The sequence below is a fragment of the Ahaetulla prasina genome, chromosome 2, assembly GCF_028640845.1.
Source record: "Ahaetulla prasina isolate Xishuangbanna chromosome 2, ASM2864084v1, whole genome shotgun sequence".
Classification (NCBI taxonomy): domain Eukaryota; kingdom Metazoa; phylum Chordata; class Lepidosauria; order Squamata; family Colubridae; genus Ahaetulla; species Ahaetulla prasina.
The window spans coordinates 126,966,985-126,988,662 of NC_080540.1; the positions used below are offsets into that span (position 1 = coordinate 126,966,985).

The window sequence follows — 21,678 nt, forward strand, 5'->3', positions numbered from 1 at the left end:
ATTTACAACAGCAAAGTTAAACAGTTGTTTTTAACTTGCTGTTGCAGCCTTATATCATATTCTTTTTATTAACCATTTTCCTCATAGACTTACGATCACCATGGAACCCAAAATTTATGTTGCTAAGCAAGAGAGTTGTTAAATGAATTGTGCCCCATAAAACAAGCTTTTTGGCACAGTTGTTAAATGAATCACTACAGTTTTAAAGTGAATCATGTTGTTAAGTGAATTCAGCTTTCCCCAATGACTTTGTCAAAAGCAAGCTAGCAAGGATACAAATGGTGATTATATGAACCTGGGACAGTGCAGCTGTCATAAATACGGGTCAGTTGTCAAACGCCTGAATTTTCATCACATGAACATGGGGATGCTGCAGTGGTTGTAAGTGTGAAAACCGGCCATAATCACTTTTTTCAGTGCCATTGTAACTTCACGGTCACTAAGTGACTGGTTGTAAGTCAAGGACTACCTGTGTACATGAAATAAGGTTCATCTTTGTTGATGAGTAGTTTTAGAATAGTAGTTCAATTATCACCGTATATTGTATATTTTTAAAACTCTTAACAATTCAAACTAGGCTACTTTATTGTCAATAAAACATAACTTTATTAGATACGAATATAAATCTGTCATCTGGATTCTGAATTGGATTCTAAACCAGATAAGACTTAATTTTAATTTTAAACCAAATGATCTTAATATCTTGGTTGTATATTAAAGAGTTACATGTCTTTATGATGAAATCAATTTTTGGCGGAGAGCCTCACAAAGATTTGTAAGTGCTGATGCTTCTGAAATTTAAATATGTAAGTGGAGAAGGAAAGAGAAAACTAGAACGGGATGTACACTTAAATAAAAAGAGGACAGAGCAAAGAGGCAGTGACAGTGATCTTTTATTTTTCCAGTAAATAATTAAACTACATGAATAATAAAATAATTTAGATACAACATACATCTTATGTATAATTGTGAATGGCTGACAATTAAAACAGGATTTAAAAAAAGAATAAAACACAACCAATATATTATAAACATAAATAATCAAAAATAGCAACTGTGAAACTCACAGTGTTCCACAATCAATATAACCAAGAAATGAGCTCACTCACACTATGAGGGACCCAGATGTTACAGAAGAAACAAATTTTTAATGTCTTGCAAATGACCAGTAGGGTTTTGGCAAATCTGATCTTGGGAGAAGTGATATTTCAAAATGCCAGAGCTATGGCAGAAAATGTTTTTTTCCTAGGTCCCACTAGATAGCACTGTCTTGCAAATGGGACCCAGAACATGCCTGTTCTTCTGGATGTAACAGGATGGGTAGCCAGTACAGATTTTTTAAAAAGGACAAGTACACTCTGCTGGGGAGCTGTCCTGTCCATAACCTGGTTGCAAGCTATGAAAGGCTTTAAAGGTGATCACTAACATATTGAATTGTACCTGGAAGCATACTGGTAGCTGGTACAGTTCACAGAGCAGAAATATTATAGGGGCTGAATGAACAGCACATAGCCGCCCATGCCACCATATTTTATACCAGTGAAGCTTCCAAATACTCTTCAAGGACAATCCCATATAGAGTAGTAGTTGAATTAGGAGTGACTGTGGGAAGAACTCCCTGGTCTAGAAATGGACATGAATGACACAACATGCAAAGGTCCTTCTGGCCACAGCTGCCACATGCTGTTTAAGTAGGAACCACAAGTCCAGGAGGAGACCCCTGTTAATGCATAAAACATATATGTGTATTTATTTTTAATACATGAAATATGTGCATTTGTGTACATTATGATTAATAATCATAATATGATGCCATATATATCCATTCTAAAGTACACAGAATAGTTTAAATATGAATTGTGTGTGATCAGCTTTCAAGACAATTTAGCTGTGCTTCAATGAATACATTCAGATAATTACGAACATTACTTTGCATATTGTGCCAATGTATTATAGATATGAAAATATAAAGAAGCCAGATATTTGGATCACATCATAACTATATTTAGATCTCACCAAACTGGAGCTCTTCAGATGTGATGGAATTGCAAAGAATTCTGGGACCCCATAATATCTGGAGGGCATTAGCTTAGAAAGCTAGTCTGAAAATTAACTCAGACTATAAAGTTCAGCTGAGTTCAACTTCTTCAGAATGATAGTGTCTGTAACTGCAGTTACAGACAACTGCATTTTGTTTTAGACATATTTAAACACAAAATGTCTGATATCCCTTAGAATGCAATTTAGTTGCCAAATCACTGAGAAGGCAAAAAGTATAACTATAACAGGGAACTTTATCCCAGTTGTCTCTATTGATGCTGCATTTTAATTTCCAGAATTCCTGGTTGTTGATGCAAAGCTAGGAATTCTGGAACTACCATTTATAAACTGTTACCCCTTATAGTTAGGAGTCTAAATTTCAACATAAATTCATTTTCATCACAGAATAAATCTTATGCAAATGTATCTGTTAGATTGTTCAAAGTATGCTGTGCTAATGCCTAACACACCAATTGTATTGCAAATGAAAACTACTACCATTTCTTTTAACTGATTTTGTTCTTGAAATGTTGTAATCTCTAAGATTAAAATTCAGTTGTTACTATATTCCTCAGAATGCATAACCATGAAGCAAGAAAGGAATTAAATTAACTTCAGAAATTCAACTTACAAATGTTAAAAAATGAAAAAAGTGCAATGAAAAATGTAGCCTTAACATATAATAAATGCAATATATTGAAATGGTATTCTGTTGATCAAAGGAAGAATTCACATTTGGTAATTGACTAAATTTTGCATTTATGAACTTAGATTATGAAAACTATGATAGCTAATTGGCAACCTTTTATTTCACAAAGGAACTATATATTTTTAGCTCAGCTAATCGGTTTTAACGGGGTTGGAAGTTGACCTGCTCTTTCTGCTTCTTATGTCCACTTGGAAGTCTTAATCTTCTTTCAAGAAGTTTATGATATAACAGCTGTCTTCTGTTAGGAATGATTGTAAAGCAAATCAAGTTTAGAGTTATAAATGACAGTTCAAGAGAAATAGATTATTCTTTGAGCAGTGGTATGATTTTAGAATGTTCCAAAACCTGAGCAATAGGGAGGGTGTAATAATACAAGTCTTATTTACAAGATTCTTGGTTTACTGCATCTGAAGAACTTAGTGGGGCCATACTTAGTTATACTTAATCTAATTTTAGTCACCTTTTATTTTATTTATCATATTTAGAGTCCATTAGGAGGCATATACATTTTGTTAATAAAATGTTCATCCGGTTTGGATTTTCTGCATTTTTTGATACGTGCAATACTGATTGTTATCAAAGCTTGTCTTACTGATACAGTATTTGATTGAACAAATAGCACCAGTCATTAGATGATTGTTTCTTTTATTTCATAAAACAAGATACATTGGTTGCCACCCACTCCCCAGCATTTCAGTAAATTCAATTAAAAGAATAACTGGGACTATATGTACAACTATTTCAATAAACAGGGCTGATTTGTGCTACCCTACCCTACCAAAATACCACAATTTTGGTTCCTGCCATTACCAAATGGATCCTAGTTAATTCCATGCTCTACTGAAAACAAATTTCTTTCTTAAAATATAATTTATTGAAAATTTTAATAACAATAGTAAAAGACATTCAAACAAAAAGAAAAGTAAAGAAAGTATAGAAAGTGCAGAATTAAGAAAAAAGAAACAAAAGAACAAAGAGGAAGGAATAAGAAAATAAAATAAATATTTAATAATATTTAAATTGCTTCCAATTTTCATCACAAGTACAAACAAATTTAATAATTCTTCTTCACATAAGGTTACAAAAAAGAATCTCTTCTTCTCTTAACCCATCTATTGAAGTACAATAGATCATGAACAAGAGAAAATTCTCAAATATATTAAGTTGACAAGAAAATGGATGAAAAAGAATAATTTTGTTGCTTTGGAGCAGCCAAGTCAATGTTCAGATCTAAATTCTAAAGAAATATTGTGGCTGGCTTAAAATGAGTAGTTCATCATGCTAGAGAATTGTCAAAGTTATATGAAGAAGTTGCTATATATCAGTCTGAAAGATTGATAACCAAGTACAGAAAGTGTTTGACTGCAGTTATTACATTTAAAGGTGATATAATCAGTTACTGAAATTAAGGGCATGAGTACTTTTTCATACAGATACAGTAATGATGCCTAGCTATATCTCTGTCTAGGTTGTTTGTTGCTTTGTCTGCATTCTTCCCTCCTGTGGAACAGTTTGTCACTAAGAAGAAGGTGGCCACTGTTTTTATGATGCTCTGAAGAATAATTACTTTCAGAAGGTCTTTGAAGGTTAATTGTATACAATCATTGGTTTCAGAATAGTTGAGTTTTTTAATGTGATTATTATCATTATCCGATATTATTAAGTACCTCGTGATGAAAACTGAGTTATAGTGGCATTTTTCCAACCAACAAATTTTATGAAAAAATGTTATGTTTTTGGTGGGCCTTCCACCATAAATAACACTACCAGTATTACAGCATCCGATGATGTGAGTTACAGCTCGCAGAAGTGTATGCCTTTTCATGAAGTTTGTTTGTCTGAAGAGGTGGTACCAAATTCCTTTCATATTCCACCATAAATCTCTTTATCACATGTCTTTATCACTCACAGATTATGGGCTTTTTAAAGGTTTGAATACATTTTAATTGTTTTAAATGTGCTTCAGTATGGTTTCTTTGTTGTTGTTGTATTATTTTGCACATGTGTTTTTAACTCTCTAAACTGCCATAGCCACACTGAGATGGACAGCTATATAAAATCCTTTGAGGAAGTTAATTGATCTTACAAATAAGCACATAAATAGCATATTTGGTGACTTTATGAAATAAGTAAAACAATTGCCAAAATTCTTTCAAACTCCATTTATATAGAATCAAGGCCCATATGAAGGTCTGATACTCTGGGGCAACATAATTCAAGCATTCAGAAAAATCCAAAAGGAATTTTCAGAAAATTGTATACAGGTGCTTGGGATTCTTCCAGCAGTGGCTAGATATAGATTTCAATTTATCTCTCCTCTCCCCAATGGTTTAAATAATTGGAATAACATGGATAGTATTTTTTAAAAAATTTCAAATAATTGAAATAACATGGTTAGGTTCATTTTCAAAAATATCCAACCAACAATAATTGTACTGTACAATTCAATCTAGAAATAAGAATCTAGGAATAAATATGGTATGAAAGATATTCTTACATCCTCCTAGCATTGCTGCCAACAAAAACTTAACATGGGAAACTTTTGTAAATAGAAGAGAAGTCAAATGTTTGTTAATACACAGAATTAAATTGACTTGACAATAAGATGTTTGCCATGTCATCCTTTACTTTATTGGAAATGACAGCATAAATACTTTAATACTGTTTAATATTTGTTTATCTTTTTTTATTGGAATTTTTCTCTGTGTTCTACATACATTTCCCTAATGTACTTATTTCACCCCAGTGAAGGAAACATACTGAATTATATATACACTCTTGGTTCAAAGGCATGAAATGTAAAATGCAGAAATTTTTAAAAAAGCCAAGTAATAAAAAGATTTGAATTAAATATTAAACTATGTCCATGAATCTTTGGTACCAAGAAAAAGCAGTGTAACTACTGACAAAATTCAGGATAGAGTTATACTTGTAGTACTTTCTTAATGATGACAATTGGGATTAGACTTGGCATCGCTAAACAACATCATCATAAAAAGGAATGTCACGTGATTTCGCTGCTTAGCAATAGCAATTCTGGCTTTTCCGGTTGCTGTCGTTAAGTGAATCCTGCACCACCAATAAATGTGATGTCACATGGTCTCCATTTGCAATATCCTTCTGGCTTCCCCATTGTTAGAGGCAGGTAACAAAGGTCGTCATTGGTGATTACATGGCCGTGAGATGCTGAAAAGTAATTGACAAGTGACTGGATTGCAATTACGTGATTATGTGGACACTGCGATGGCCACAACTGCGAGGAGCCATTATTACAATCCATTCAGTGCAGTCTTAAATTTGAATATTTGCTGAACAGGTGCTTGTTAAATCTATATAGTCAGAGATATCATGATACATAATATCTCTTTTTAGAAGATTATCCATCATATGTACAAAAGTTATTCAAATTTATATAACTTGCAAATTTCAGAATATTTTTATTTTTGCTATATTATGCAGAATAATTACTGCTGTCAATATTTACAATCCTAACCATTGAAATCTTGTTCAGTTGCACTTCTGTTTTTTCACAATAATGTTTGAATAGTTTTAAAGGTATCTCTAACTATTTTGCTAACTTGTGATAGTAATCATAATTTGATCCATAAACAAGAGTGAAAAACATTGCTAAGTTTTGCAGAAAGTGCAGAAAATATGCACTTATATGTGCTTAATGGAATATACACATCTTTAGCCTAATCTACGTTTTAGAAACTAGTGAATGCAATAATTGTAGTTTTTCTTTGGAGTAATTATATTTGAATAATTACTTCTGGATTACCTGGAGCAGATTACCTGTATGATGTATGTATTTATCTCATCCTTAGTTATCAGATTGGAAGGCTTGAGATATAAATGAGATGAAAGGGTATTTTTTCTTTTTTCCTGATCTTAAGTGAAGGGATACAGGGTTGCTTTCTTCCAAGTCAGCAAGATAATAGTGATTTTTTTCCCCCTGTATCTTATTAGTTTGAAAATGTTATGTTTTGGATCAGATGTTGATACCATCATCCATATAAAAATTGCACAGTGTTTAATAAAAGATGAGAAACAAAATTAAAAAGCCTTAACTAGAAATCAAATACTTGCGCCTCCATGGTAGAACAGATGCAAATATTGAAGGGAAAAACTGCTGCAGTTTGTCTTGTCATTCTGAGACATGCAGCAACAATTCCACATGCTCACAGACTAAAGCTGCCCACTTGCCCACTTTCTACATTCTTGATAAAAGCAGAGAAACAATTAAAAGACTTGGGGGAATTACCTGGTTTTATGTCAGGTTTCCCCTCCCGCCCTCCCCAATATCATTACCACTGCTTGTTTGCCGAGTATGCAGCCCCGTCTTCTTCTTTTTAAGGATGGGAAGAGGAGGGTGGAAATACGAAGGAGGCAGGAATGTGTTTGCATGTAGCCAATCAGCAATATGCGGCTGTTCTTTTGGCTGACTTTCAAAACCAGAAGAAAAGCAGCCACCGTGCTAATTGTGGCTAGGTTTCGAACTGAAAATGTTTTGTGACAGTTGAAAGAATTTAAGGAGGAAGCAAGATCGGTTTAATGTCAGCTGCAATTAGATAATCAAGCTTTTAAATCCTCATCTGTTGATGCCTTACCCAGAGTTAAGGGGGCTATATGCTGGAGGGAGGGGGGGGGAGAGTAGAAGAGTTTCCCTGCATAGAAAGAGCATTTCCAAAGCTAGCAGAGCTAAGGCCTGAGCAAGCTTGCAGGTTGTCTGGGTGCACACTTGCACTGAGCGGTTTTCTTGGCAGCTCTACAGGATGAGGCTCATTCTCAACACAGCCGACATATTGAAGCTGAGAGTCCAGGCGAACCTAGATGCAGAAGGAGAGGCAGCTCTGTACACAATGTAGCGTCTTCTAGGATGGTTGGGCGTCACCTTTCGTCAGGTATTTTATTACTCATTGGCCCCTTTAGAGCAACAAGAGGAAGAAAAAAAAGGGAGGGGGGCAAATAGCATCTGCTTCTGTTAAATCAGTTTATTACATAATGTTTTAGAGGCAGCAGCAGCACAGCGTCCTAAGCTTTTTGGCTGCCTTTCAGGTTTGATAAAATGGCGTCCTCAGAGAAAGAGCTGCTTGCTATAGATATGCTGCGCTGGGCAGAAAAATGAAGTTATTATTTGTCATTATCGACTGCTGTTTGGTTTTGGAGTGTTAGTATTTCACAGAGTACTCATTATCTAATAATGAAGAATGTTCTCTTTTATGCTGCTCAGCTCTTTTCCTGAATACATTAAAGGTTCAGAGGGAGCATACTTCGTTGCATACCGTGGCAAAAAGAGAAGAAAAGAAAAAAAAAGAAAAAGAAAAGAAAATTAGGTTTTTCCACTTGTGTGGCTTAGTATTGGATTCTGTCTGTAAATGAAGCTGTTTTATTTTGGGCTGTCCCTTAACTCTTTCATATCTGCATTAGTATTTCTGGCACAGTCATAGAATTTAAGCTTTTATAAATAATTCTTGTTGGACAAACTTGCAATTTCCACCTAAATGTTTATAGTTGCAAAATTCAGAACACAAACATAAATACTTCACCTATTATTATTAAAAAAAACAAATTCTTACAGATTTCTAACACCTTTAAAAAAGGACTTGACCCTCAGGTTATACATGCTATAGAAATCAGGGGGAGCCTTTTAATAATAAATAAACTTTTACAGACTAAAATAGATCCTTTGTGCATTTTATAAAAACCGTTTTTGTCTTCATCCTAAATATCCACATTATTATACATAAGTTTTGTTTTTATTCTGCTCTAGAAATTTTATTTATTCATATATACTTAGAAGATTGCCTTTTAAAATGCCTTAACTGGTCTTTTAAATAAATAAGAAACACACTGTTGAGTTTAACTGTTAAAAATACCTTTAATTGTTCAATATAAAGAATATTGTACTGCCAAGTTTTTATTTTGATGAATCATAATTTAGACATACTTTATTACTTCATCCCAAAAAGATGCAAGGTTTTTTTAAAAAATAAAAAATTGCCAGTTATTTATAGAAGGCTTAAATATAATTATTTTTCTCTTGGTTTGAGATTTTTCTCAAAATCCTAAATTGTCTCTGACAACTATAGAAAATTTAGTTTACATTTAATAGTAATTCACATTGCAGAACAAAACGTTATTAGAAATAGCGAATTTATTAATATTTAAAATGTTCTGACTACATACAAGAATAACCTCCCTTGAATCTCTTTGTAAATAGTTCAAACTACTACTCTTATTTTCTTTGCTTTTCCTAGTCTCAAAAGCTAGCATTATGCTTTGCTTGATTAGGACATAAGTAAGAAGATTGCTTGCCCTCTTCCTTCTCATGGGTCAGGATTCTATTGACCCCTCTGCCCACATTGGACTGTCATTTATATGTATGGAATACTAACCATTACGTTTAAGTCTTAATTTTCAGGAAACAACTGAGTCTTCTATCTTTTTAATTTTAGCATTTAAAAAGTCTTGAAAGTAACATCATTGTAATGTTTGGATCTATTAGGCCTATTGTTTCTAAGTTCAAGTCCTAAATATCTGTGATACAATAATACATTTTATAAGATTTAAAGTACATTATACATCTTATAGGAATTGATTAACGTTATAAATTTGTTGAAATATTAAAATCATTTGATAAAAGCTAATATTATTTACCTTTAACTTCTGTAATTTGTAGAAAAATATATGCTTGTATGCCCCACAGTATAGGTTAAGAAAGTTGGCTTTGTTAGTTGAGTCTTATAAGAGGAATTTAAGTATTGAGTGTATCTAAAATCTGTACGTATTAGTATAGAGAAGAATTATTTTATCACAGCTTGGAATTTTTAGTGCATTGTTGTACCATGGAAGACTATATTTTAATGTTGTACCATGGAAAACTATATTTTAATGTATATACAAATCTGTACTTCACCTTTCTAATACATATCTTTTATGCCATCAGATACGCTTTATTTATTTTTTTCCAGATGTGATGACAGGCTTTGGAATTGGAAATGTGTGTGAAAATATTGTAATAAGCCATACTTGTACATTTGGTCATTGTCAGGTGATTAATTTTCATAATATTTGATTTTACAGACCTTGGCCACAGTGGATTGGGAGACAACTATGAGAATACTCACTGGGGACAGCAGCCCACTTTCCGAAGTGAAGCCAGTTGCGGCTGGGATAAAGTGATAATAGACAGGACTGACAAGGAAGCGTGGCCTTCCATTACAGGAACTGAGACTGAGTCTGCCTCAGAATGTACTACAGACACTGACTCTGCCTCCAACTGTGGCTCTGAGAATAGTAGCATGGCTACAGGGAGTGCCCAAGGCAACTTCACTGGACATACAAAGAAACCCAATGGCAATAATGGCACCAATGGAGCACTCATCCAAAGCACTTCTAACCAGAGTGCCCTTGGAGCTGGGGGAGCAAATGGTAATGGAAACTCAACCAGAGTGTGGGGTGTTGCCACCAATTCTAACTCTGGCTTAGCTCACTGCTCTGCTAGTGGTGGGGATGGAAAGATGGACAACATGATTGGAGATGGTAGAAGTCAGAATTGCTGGGGTGCTTCCAACTCAAATGCTGGCATTAATCTTAACCTTAACCCCAATGCCAATCCAGCTGCCTGGCCTGTACTTGGACATGAGGGAACTGTGGGAGCAGGCAACCCTTCCAGTATTTGCAGTCCAGTCAGTGCCATAGGTCAGAACATGGGCAACCAGAATGGGAACCCAGCAGGCACCTTAGGTGCTTGGGGAAACTTGTTGCCACAAGAGAGCACAGAACCACAAACGTCCACTTCTCAGAATGTGTCTTTCAGCGTACAACCTCAGAACCTTAACACTGATGGACCAAATAACACTAACCCCATGAACTCTTCACCAAACCCTATCAATGCAATGCAGACAAATGGACTGCCAAACTGGGGCATGGCTGTTGGCATGGGGGCCATCATCCCACCCCATTTGCAAAGCCTTCCTGGTGCTAATGGGACATCAGTTTCTCAAGTCAGTGGGGCTAGTGGTGAAGGAATGGGCAATTCAGTGTGGGGAATATCCCCAAATAATCCTGCCACAGGAAACAGCAATTCTGGGTTCAGTCAGGGGAATGGAGACACTGTGAACTCAGCATTAACTGCTAAGCAAAATGGATCCAGCAATGCTGTGCAAAAGGAAGGTAATGGAACAAGTGTATGGGATCCTGCCAGTCCTGGAGTCTTAGCATGGGGCAGGGGCAATGGCAACAATAGCGTTGGTAGTATGCATTCTGGTGCTTGGGGACATTCAAACCGCAGCACTAGCAATGGTATTAATGGTGAATGGAGCAAACCCCCAAACCAGCATTCCAGCAATGACATCAGTGGAAAAGGATCAACAGGGTGGGATAGCTCTAGTGTTACCAACCAGAATCCTACCATCCAGCAGGGCAATGATCAAATAAACTCTTGGGCCAAAGCTGCAGCAACTGGCAACACAGGTAGTGAAGGAAGTAATGATAGCAATGGAAGTCAAAATGAAGGCAGTACTGGAAGAGAAGGCCCTGGAGAGTGTCGAAGAAGAGACAAGGGAATGATAGACCAAGGACAAGTCCAACTGCCAAGGAATGACCTTGACCCAAGGGTTCTTTCCAACACTGGATGGGGACAGACGCCTGTAAAACAAAACACTGCCTGGGAATTTGAAGAATCTCCAAGGTCTGATCGAAAGAATGACAATGGAACTGAGGCCTGGGGTTGTGCAGCTACTCAGCCTTCAAATGCAGGGGGCAAGAATGATGGGTCCATCATGAACAGTACAAATACCTCTTCAGTATCTGGGTGGGTCAGCTCTCCACCTGCATCCGTTCCAACTAATACAGGTTGGGGTGATAACAATAACAAAGCGCCCAACGGCCCTGGGGGATGGGGAGAGCTAACAAATTCAACTGCTGTCAATAATGCTGCTGCTGCCAAAAGTGGCCACACTTGGAGTGGGACCACAAATCAGGAGGACAAGTCGCCTACTTGGGGGGAACCTCAAAAACCCAAATCTCAAAACTGGGGAGATGGACAGAAATCAAATCCAGGCTGGACTTCAAGTGGTGGAGATTGGGTTGATTCTTCATCTATTCCTGGACATTTGGGAGATGGGAAGAAGAATGGTTCTGGATGGGATGCTGACAACAGATCAGGGTCTGGTTGGAATGACACTACACGTTCTGGGACCAGTGGATGGGGAAATGGCACAAATAGCAAAGTTAATACAGGTACAAGCTGGGGGGAATCTTTAAAATCTGGTCCCCAACAAAATTGGGCTTCTAAATCCCAGGACAACAATGTGAGTAACTGGGGAGGAGCTGCTTCTGTTAAACAGACTGGATCAGGATGGGTTGGTGGACCACTCCCAGCCAAACAGAAAGATAACAGTGAAGCAACTGGGTGGGAAGAGCCTTCTCCACCCTCCATTCGGCGCAAGATGGAGATAGATGATGGTACCTCAGCTTGGGGTGATCCAAATTACAATAACAACAAGACTGTAAATATGTGGGATAGAAACAATTCTGTAATCCAGAGCAGTACCACAGCTACCACCACAACCACCACTATCAACGCAAACATGGCTGAACCTCAGCCACCGCACCAGTCAAGTGCCCAGTCAAACCGGTCCCCTCTGCTTGGCCCAGGTAGGATACATATTTTGACTTTTTTTTTAGCATTGAGTAATAATACTTTTTAACGTATGTATTCAACCTTAAATATATGTTAATATTTAAGATGAAAGTATTAAGGTAGTAATGGCGAACCTTTTCGGCACCAAGTGCCCAAACCGGAATGTACATGTGCACCCGAGCCCTGGAAACCTGAAGACCAGCTGGCCGGTGCGCATGCCCGGCCACCTGATCTTCTGATTTCCGGCGCGCACATGCGCACCGGCCAGCTGGTCTTCAGGTTTCTGGGGCTCTGGCATGCGTGAAGATCAGCTGGCAGGTGCACATGCACGTGCCTTAAACCAAAAGAATAGCTGGTGACGACGCGCGTGCCCACATTGAGGGGTCTGCATGCCACTTCTGGCACACATGCCATAGGTTCGCCATCATGAGTATAAGGTATAAATATAGTTTCCAATATGTTGTTTGCATGAAACTGATTTATTTTCCATCCAAAGTGCAAAACTTGAGTAGGCATGAAAGGCTGACAATACAGTTCTATCCGTAGTTGCTCAAAATAAAATATTAAGTTCAGTTAAGCTTAATTTCAGATAAGTGTGCTTTAGATTGTCACTTGAATTAGGGAAGCAATGTAATTACATAGATTTAAATGAGCAGCAGGATTGTAAAAAAAAAAATTGAAATGATGTCCAACAAAATGAATCTGTGGAACACTGTCATTTAAAAAAATAGCATTAAAAATTCCTTGTTCTAAAGAAAAAGTAGAAAAGAGGCAAAGGAAGTCATATTGGGTAGAGACACTAGTGACCCCTTTTCTTCAGAAAACATATAACCAAATAAATGTGTTTGGGATCATAGATTGACAGTTCAGCGTCACTGACTGACACTTCATATGACACTTCATAAGTCCATCAGCACTTCATGTAACTGATTCTAAAATACTGTCTTCATAATTTGTGCCATATTTCTCTTAGTTCTGTTTTCTCACATTACCTGTGTCTTGTTTAGTCTTTGATTTTCATTATCAGATACTGCATCGGGTAGTGTAATTGGTACTACATCTGAATGTTTTTTGACAAGGAGATATTTCCTCAGTTATTGCTAACCTAAAATCTGCTAAGTTATTGGAGTCAACTTTTTTTAAAAAATCATTAGCTTTTATAAAGATATTTTTGTATGACAATATTGGAAAGCACTTAACATTAAATAATAGCAGCAAAACAACATTGAGAACATCATAATGAAATGTCTGAAAACTTCCAAAACATTTCTTTTCTCTCCCCCTCCCCCCATTTTAGCTTTTTAGACCCCTACAGGAATAATTCAGCTCATACTTAAAACTCTTTGTAATTTAGTTTTAGTTGAAATGTGTTTGTGCATTTTCTGCGTTTCATTTGAAACAGAGGAAGGAAATAGCACAAATATTTAAAGAAACAGTTTTCCATTTCATCCATTATAAATAGGAATTACCCATTTCTGATAAATATGAGGTGCCATATCTCTAGGAATGATTGAATGTGCTTTCATTAGATATGATAGCCACTGCTTCTTCCAATTACTTTTGGATTTTAAATAAAAGGATCAAGCTTGAGAAGGAGAATTTTCAGTTTGTATCTCTACAATTGCTGAATAATTGAAATACCTAATAGTTTGGAATAAAATAGAAACGTGTCCATGGAATATCTGCAGAAAAGTGAGTATAAACCATAGTAAGTAAGCAAATAAATAGTTTAATCAAAGGAATAAGGATTAAGCCAATAAATGGCATATGTGCTTAAGCAGTTGAGAGCACATTAGGAGCAACTGCATCATTTATCCAAATATTCCCCTACTGCAAACAATACTTCCAGGCCTAAAATGGTATTAGAAGGGAACCTTTTCTGCCAATCCCTTTGGCTCATTGTTTAAAAAGTTAGTTTTTTTTAAAATAATACATATTTTTCTTATTGCAACCTCCATGGATTAATAATGATTCATACTTATTGGTTAGCTCAGAGGCAAATAAAATAACATAATAGTTAAAATACAATGTCAAAGTGTAGGGGGGGAAAGCAAAAGTGTGGTTCTGATAAAAATATGGAGAAATAAAATATTTAATCATGCTGCAATATAAACGACAGAATATGTAGAGGTCAAGGTGGTAACCATTCTTAGATTATCTACTGTTACTGGGTAACATAATCACTGGGTGATGCAGAACAACCCTTTTCCCTTTGGGCAACCCCCTCCCCAAAATCTCATACTAGCTATACATCGTCACATCTGTAGGCTTCTCTTTACATCTGAAGCTGAAGACTCTTTGGTGTTTCATGCAAACCATCTCTTATTCCTCCAAAGACTTGTAGAATCAGATAGCTTTTGATAATAGCATCAGCAGCCTTTCAAATGCTTTCAGAATTTCTTTCACCAACAGTCCTGAAGTAGTAATTGCCACCAGTATGTCAAAATGGCAAAAGACCCATAAGGGCACTCTATTTACCCTGTCTTGCTCTAAGGAAAGACTCCTAAAGCGATTAAAGAACCCTATGAGGGCACTACTTGCCACCACAACAAAAGCAATTTTGATGAACAGGAGCAGTACTCTGTCACTTTCCCTAATCCATTGTCTAGTTGTTTGAATGAATGTTCCTCACATTGTGTAGTTCATGCTACAAAGTGCTGAAGTTTTAGGGGATTGTCAGACTCCAGTTTGTATATCAATAGGATAACATTATGTGGCCTTTATTTTAGATTAGTTCTACTAAATATATTAACCAGATACCAGTAGTACATTTTATAATAGTAATTTTAAAAGTTTCCTTTTCTTCTCCATGTAGAAGGTGTTCCATATTACAATTGTGCAGTTATCTTCAGAAAAGGCTTACTTGGAGGGGCCTCTTTGTAGGATGAATAACTGAGAGGCTGTAAGTCAAACCATGTCAATGATTATTGGCATGGTGAAGGGACAGGGCTTATGCTTTTCTACAGCACATTTCTGATAGTGTGCATCAGGCTGGGTGGATGATTTTTAAGACCATTTAATATCATTTTGAATAGAAAACTAAAAACTATAGTAATGGAGATGGGATTTAATTATGAGAATCCTTGAAATTCCATTTACATATATTTTATGCTTTGAAGGATGATTGGGCATTTCCTCAAGTTTGAGAAAGTAGTTGATTGGTTTTTCCTAAAAATTCTAAAATAAAGTAGCACTATTAAATCACAATAGGATAGGATACAGTGTATTAAGAATACTAAGTATTACTTACTTTATTTTATATCTAGTAATCCTAGAATATTCAAATAAATATGAACTATATTACCTTGTTTCCCCCAAATAAGACATCCCCTGATAATAAGCCCAATCAGGCTTTTCAGCGCCAAACGCTTATTTCAGGGTTCAAAAAAATATAAGACAGGGACTTATTTTCGGGGAAGCATGGTAATCAGATGGTTCCAAGAGCATTCTGGATTCTAAATTCTACTAATATTATGCAACTACATTATTGTAGTTAAGGCTACATTTCTTTTTAGGTTACCATTGTATAAATGCAGTGTTGCTTGTCTTAGTTCATTTGAGAGTACATAGCCGATTAAAGAATTAGTCTCCATTAATAAATTATTAATCATCTTTTAAAAAACAGTTAAAGAATATATCATCAAACTGTCAAGTATGGATAACTTTTTACACTTAAGTCAACTTAGAAGATTTTAAGGAATCTTTAAATAATTCAAAGAATTGTTCTGGAATGGTTTTTATTTGGACCAGCAAGAATGCTTTGCTATATGAATCAGTTTAGTTTGAAAGATTACATTCAAAAAAATTTAATTTGTGTATGTAAACTTTCCAGTATCTTGCAATTTGCCCTCTTCAGTCAGGTTCTGTCATTTTCCATACTGAGCCAATGAAAAGACCTGAATGCCTAATTTTTTTGGTTTAGAATAATTTTACTAATGTCTTGCTTTGCTTGGTTGTAGTCAGTGGTGGGATTCAACCAGTTCGCACCACTTCAGGAGAACCGGTTGTTAATTTTCTGAGCAGTTTGGTAAACTGGTTGTTGGAAGAAATCATTAGGGCAGAGAACCGGTTGTTAAATTACTTGAATCCCACCACTGGTTGTAGTGTTTTGAATACATATGTAAATAGTGTAAATATCCATAGCTATTCTTAAAACATTAGTAGAATTCAGATTCCCCACCCCCAGGATTTAAATATTAGCAACACCCAACTTGTTTAAGATTTTTCATACTAACCATCATTATGATTTTGCAACTTTTTTTTGATTCAGTTTATCTCTGGAGAACCTTACAAACTATGAGTGTCTTAATGCATGTTATTGTTGTCATATAATTACAGTATAACTAATTTGACATGGAATGAACTCCCTTGTTGTGAGTAATAATTTACATAGTATGTGGCTCAGTACACAATGTATTTAGCAATTATTTATATCTTATAGATTGATTGTTTTTACTCATTACTAAATTTAAAAAGAACTATGGGAAACTGTTTTTTCTTTTTATTTAACAAGAGTAGATGTTCTAGTGTTATTATAGTATTGATCCTGATTCAATAGAGAAGCTGAAAGCTTTTAAAAGAATACATATTAGAACATTTCAATATTTCCCCAGCAGCTGTTCTTAAAAGAGAATATTTTTAAAAAATCCCTTACAAACTTAGGCTATGCTGTTTTGAATCCATTCAATAACCTTTCATATTTTTCCTTCTGTAAAGTGGAAGTTCCACTTTATAGCTCCTTATTTGGCAAAGTAACTTGTGAATTATGATTTATTTTATCAGACTTGTACTATTTTATTTCCTTGAAGTTTCTCTATTTACATAGTATTTACTATCTATTTAGTGGCTTCCTTATAATATTTAATTGTTCTTAATTTCCTGAATGGTAATATAATTATGGCAGGATAAGATTACATAATAAATCAATTGGTGAAAGCTTTTTTAACATAAAGTCCTGTTAGGAGCAATCTCAAATCTATATATGAACATGTGTTCCTTACTTCAGAGCTCCTAGTTTATAAAACACTCCTATTTATATCCATTCTGTTGATTTGTTAGTTCTTTTCTGCAGTTTTCCCATAAGCTGATTATTCCTTATTCCATTACTTTTCATGTCTTTCCCCAGTTTTTCAAAACCTTTCAACTTTGGTACCAATTTTTTGAAAATAAAGTCAACCAGATTCTGGGTTTCTAGTGGGTAGACCATATTATCCTTGTGATAAGCTTCTAAAGTCATTCCTTTGTTCTTAGATAAGGACTTGTCCAAATGTTTCTAACTGATGGATAAATAGGGATTTGGGCAGTCTTGAAGAAACTCCTTCCACTAACCTAGTTTTGAGATGTACAATACTGAAGAGATGTCATTCTGTAAAGGGTCCAGAAATAACTTACCTTTTAATATATTTGACTACAAGATATTTGAATACTCGACCAAAATAGCAATAAAATTGAACATACTTCCTTAACACACAATAACTGTTATCAGACTGGCTTATTCAAAATAGTCAGTTTATGGGTTAAAATTATTGTTTCATGATACATGAAACAAGGGTTGTTGCTGTGTTGAAAATAGGAGGAGGAGAGTGTATTAGATAAGTCGAGTTATTTATAAAAATAATAAGATGAAATAAATAATATATAAAAATAAGTGTGTTAAACTTAACAGTTTTAAAATTTACATCAAATGTTTAAGATTAGCACATAGCATTAAAAAACATTTTAATTAAAAATCAGAGAGAAAAAGTGTATTTTAAAAGCCCTTATAAAAGTTATGGATGAAACCAGCACTGTTTTTCTCAGAGTCAGAGTTTTGCTTCGAATGAATTGGAAAATTCTTGTGATTTCAGTCATCCAAATGAATGAGTTTTGTTTATTATGGAAGTGTAATATTTTTATAACTTAGTTATAAGTTAATAAAAGTTATATTTTATATAACTTAGTAAATTGTGAAAAGATTTGAATGGGAAAAGATTTAGCAAAGGATTCTTATTGTAGCGCAGAGATTCTTGAATCTTCCTTTAAGAAAAGAAAAGCAAATCTTGTCTTGGGTGACTAAACTTTATCTGAGCTTGCTTCAAGTTATTCATAATTTTTAAGTAAAACAATTAAACATGTCGTATTAACAATTAATTCTGTGTTTTATTTTCAACATGGTTTTTCAATTTCTGATTTCAGCAGGTTGGGGAGAGATGCCTGCTGTCCATGCAAAGCCTGAAGCTTCATGGGGAGAACCTTCCTCCCCTTCTGCTGCAGTTGATAATGGCACTTCAGCCTGGGGGAAGCCCCCTAGCAGTGGTACAGGGTGGGGAGATAACTCTGCTGAGTCAGCAGGGACATATGGAAGAGTGAGCGCACCAGCTGCTGCCCCGGCACTGTGCAAACCAGGTAAAATCTGTAGTTCATTGATTGGCTTGACTAGGGTGGAAGAAAAAAATACTCCTGCTTTTACATTCTTTTTCAATTTAAATAGGTATTCTTTTATATTGTGGAAGATGAAAAATGTGTCAGCATCTAGAATTGCTGTCCTTTTTGTTGATTCATCTGTAGGCTCTCCAATTTTATACCATTGAAGTAAAATATGGTGTTGCTATGATTACAGTTGGCAAGATTTAAAGAGACTAGGGAAGCTTGCTTAAATCTTCCATTTTTTCCCCATAGCTTCTAAATCTTCTATGCAAGAAGGCTGGGGCAGTGGTGGAGATGAAGTAAATCTCAGTACAAGTCAGTGGGAAGATGAAGAAGGAGATATGTGGAATAATACTGCTTCACAAGAGAGCAATTCCTCTTGTAGCTCCTGGGGGAATGCCCCAAAAAAAGGACTTCAGAAGGTAGGACTGAAACAGCTGTGTTACAAGTATCAACAATTTAATTGTCAAATGGTTCAAGCAACAATACTGCTTTCTTTACTGAATAACTCAAATCAATTATTATTGTTACAGACTATCATATTTTATTATTCTATGGAAGAGAAGCCATTGTTTCTACGTTTTGTTGTTGTTGATGATGATGTTGTTGTATGGGCCTGATACTCCAAAGCAGATATACTTAACAAAACTAATTCTAAGGGGCATGTATTTTGTAGAACCATAAGCTTTTATTAAAACCATATTACAACAATCACATCAATACAAAAGAATTAAACAGTTGCCTTATAGTCACGTTCTCAGCAGACAAGAATTCCAAAGTGAGAGTAGTTCAGCTGAAAAGGCCAGAGTCCCATACCTCAATCATACCAATGGTGGGTTGCTCCCGGTTCTGTTCAGTTCTTTAGTAAAAGCTGTGGGAGGCTCCGCCCAGATGTCATAATTGATTATCTGCACATGCGCAGAAGCTTCTGAGTCATACCTTAAGAGAGGAGGATATACAGCATGACCCCTGAGTCATACCTTAAGAGAGGAGGATATACAGCATGCCCTTTTGACCCCTGCCTTTTTGATGGACAGATTCTACCTGGAGCAGAAAGACCTCAAGGCTAGCAAGGATCCAATCTTATTAGAGGATTTACAGATAATAGCCAGAATCTTGGTGGAAACACTATTTTTTGTATCTTTAATAAGAATGTTTGCCATTACTGCAGGTCATATCAGTTACGGATTTAAGTTTGCCCATTTGGATGAACATAAATATTGAAATTATCATTTAGCTCTCAAAGAAGTCTCACTGTTTTATTACATCTTGATATATGGAGGAGAATTGTTCATGACTGGCATGGCCCATAAACTTAATAAAATATGAATTATTCAGTTAAATCTATGGGAAGATTACTCCCGCGATATTACTAATTTATAATTTAGTATTCTTATTCTTGAATTAACATATATATAAACACAATTTAGGTGTCCACTTGATCTTGTGAAGCAAAATAGGACACTGATAAACTTACTAAGATTGTTTTTTGAGGGGCTATAATTTATTTAATTGATCATAGATTATGTATTTACGTTTATGATGGGGTTTATGCCCCACTTTAATCAATCGACTCTTAAAGTTTATATTAAATAAAGCAAAATAAAAATCTAAGCATAGAATATGAGTCTCTCCCCCCCCCCAATATCTATGAAACATTATTTTCCTCCCCCAGTTTCTCCAATTTCTATTATTTTTGTATTAATATTGCGTTATTGTACTTTAATTTTGATTCCATAGTTTTGTACATTGCTTCAGGATAACTAAACTCATTAAATGAATAATTTAAAATGACTAAAAGAAGAAGCTCAAAAATTAATGTCAGATGCACAAAATGTAACCAAGCTGTGCTATTTGCAAATTCAATTCTCCACTTTTCCATTTAACACCAATAAGAATATCTGCCTTCGTCTTTAAAGAAATATTTCTTCCATATGTCTAACTGAGGAATTTCAAATGCTAATTTAATTTGAAATTGGGATCAAACTATAGTTTATTCATTTATTCATTAATTGCAGTTTAAATCTAAGGCCTCAAAGTTTATATGGATGTCTACAAGTCTCCAAAAATAGTTAATCTTGCATGATAGTTGCTCAGATCAATTAAAAAACATCTACTTCAATCTTTTTTTTTCCTGATCCATAGGAATAGAACAGAGAAACCTGGTGGTAAATCCAAAAATCACTGCAGTTTCTATTTACTGCCATGTCCAAGACCCTCCATATTCAAAATATTATACTACAGTAATCATATACATCTTGGCCCTACTGATAATTTAAGGGAAATATATATATTTATATAAAATATATAAAAATACCTTGATGAACGTATCTTTTCTTTTATGTACACTGAGAGCATATGCACCAAGACAAATTCCTTGTGTGTCCAATCACACTTGGCCAATAAAATTCTATTCTATTCTATTCTATTCTATTCTATTCTATTCTATTCTATTCTATTCTATTCTATTCTATATTTAGGCTGCAATCCTGTATCTACTTATTAGGAAATAAGGCAGGGCTACCATTAGGGTTACAAAAAGCTCAGTATTTTCTTTGCTGTCATCTAATGGTTGTCCAGATTTGCCAATGCTAGAGAAAGTTCATTAAATTCAATAGGCTTTTTTGGAGTATATATATTTAGAATTTGGTTTTCTTATTTCTTTTCATTTTCCTAGGGCATGAAGACATCTAGTAAGCAAGATGAGGCCTGGATCATGAATCGTCTGATAAAACAGCTTACAGACATGGGCTTCCCAGTAAGTTATATTCAAATTTCAACGTATTCTAAATGTGAAATTGATTCTCTTCCAAGCAATACATAACATGTCATTAAGATCAGACTCTAGGTGAGTTGACAAAAAAATAGCTGATAA

General features: G+C 35.1%; 1 protein-coding gene across 6 annotated transcripts in view; it reads left to right on the forward strand.

Moving 5' to 3' along the window:
- Positions 1 to 21,678, forward strand: part of TNRC6C (trinucleotide repeat containing adaptor 6C) — a 146,492-nt gene that overhangs the window by 78,538 nt on the left and 46,276 nt on the right. For 4 of the 6 annotated variants that reach the window (XM_058166276.1, XM_058166281.1, XM_058166278.1 and 1 more), the window contains exons 5-8: positions 9,836 to 12,412; positions 18,573 to 18,782; positions 19,056 to 19,225; positions 21,481 to 21,561. In XM_058166276.1, coding sequence (XP_058022259.1) covers positions 9,836 to 12,412; positions 18,573 to 18,782; positions 19,056 to 19,225; positions 21,481 to 21,561 — 3,038 coding nt within the window. Of the gene's footprint in view, positions 1 to 7,499; positions 7,654 to 9,835; positions 12,413 to 18,572; positions 18,783 to 19,055; positions 19,226 to 21,480; positions 21,562 to 21,678 lie in introns of those variants that run through there. The other 2 variants (XM_058166282.1, XM_058166277.1) reach the window with 2 other exon arrangements.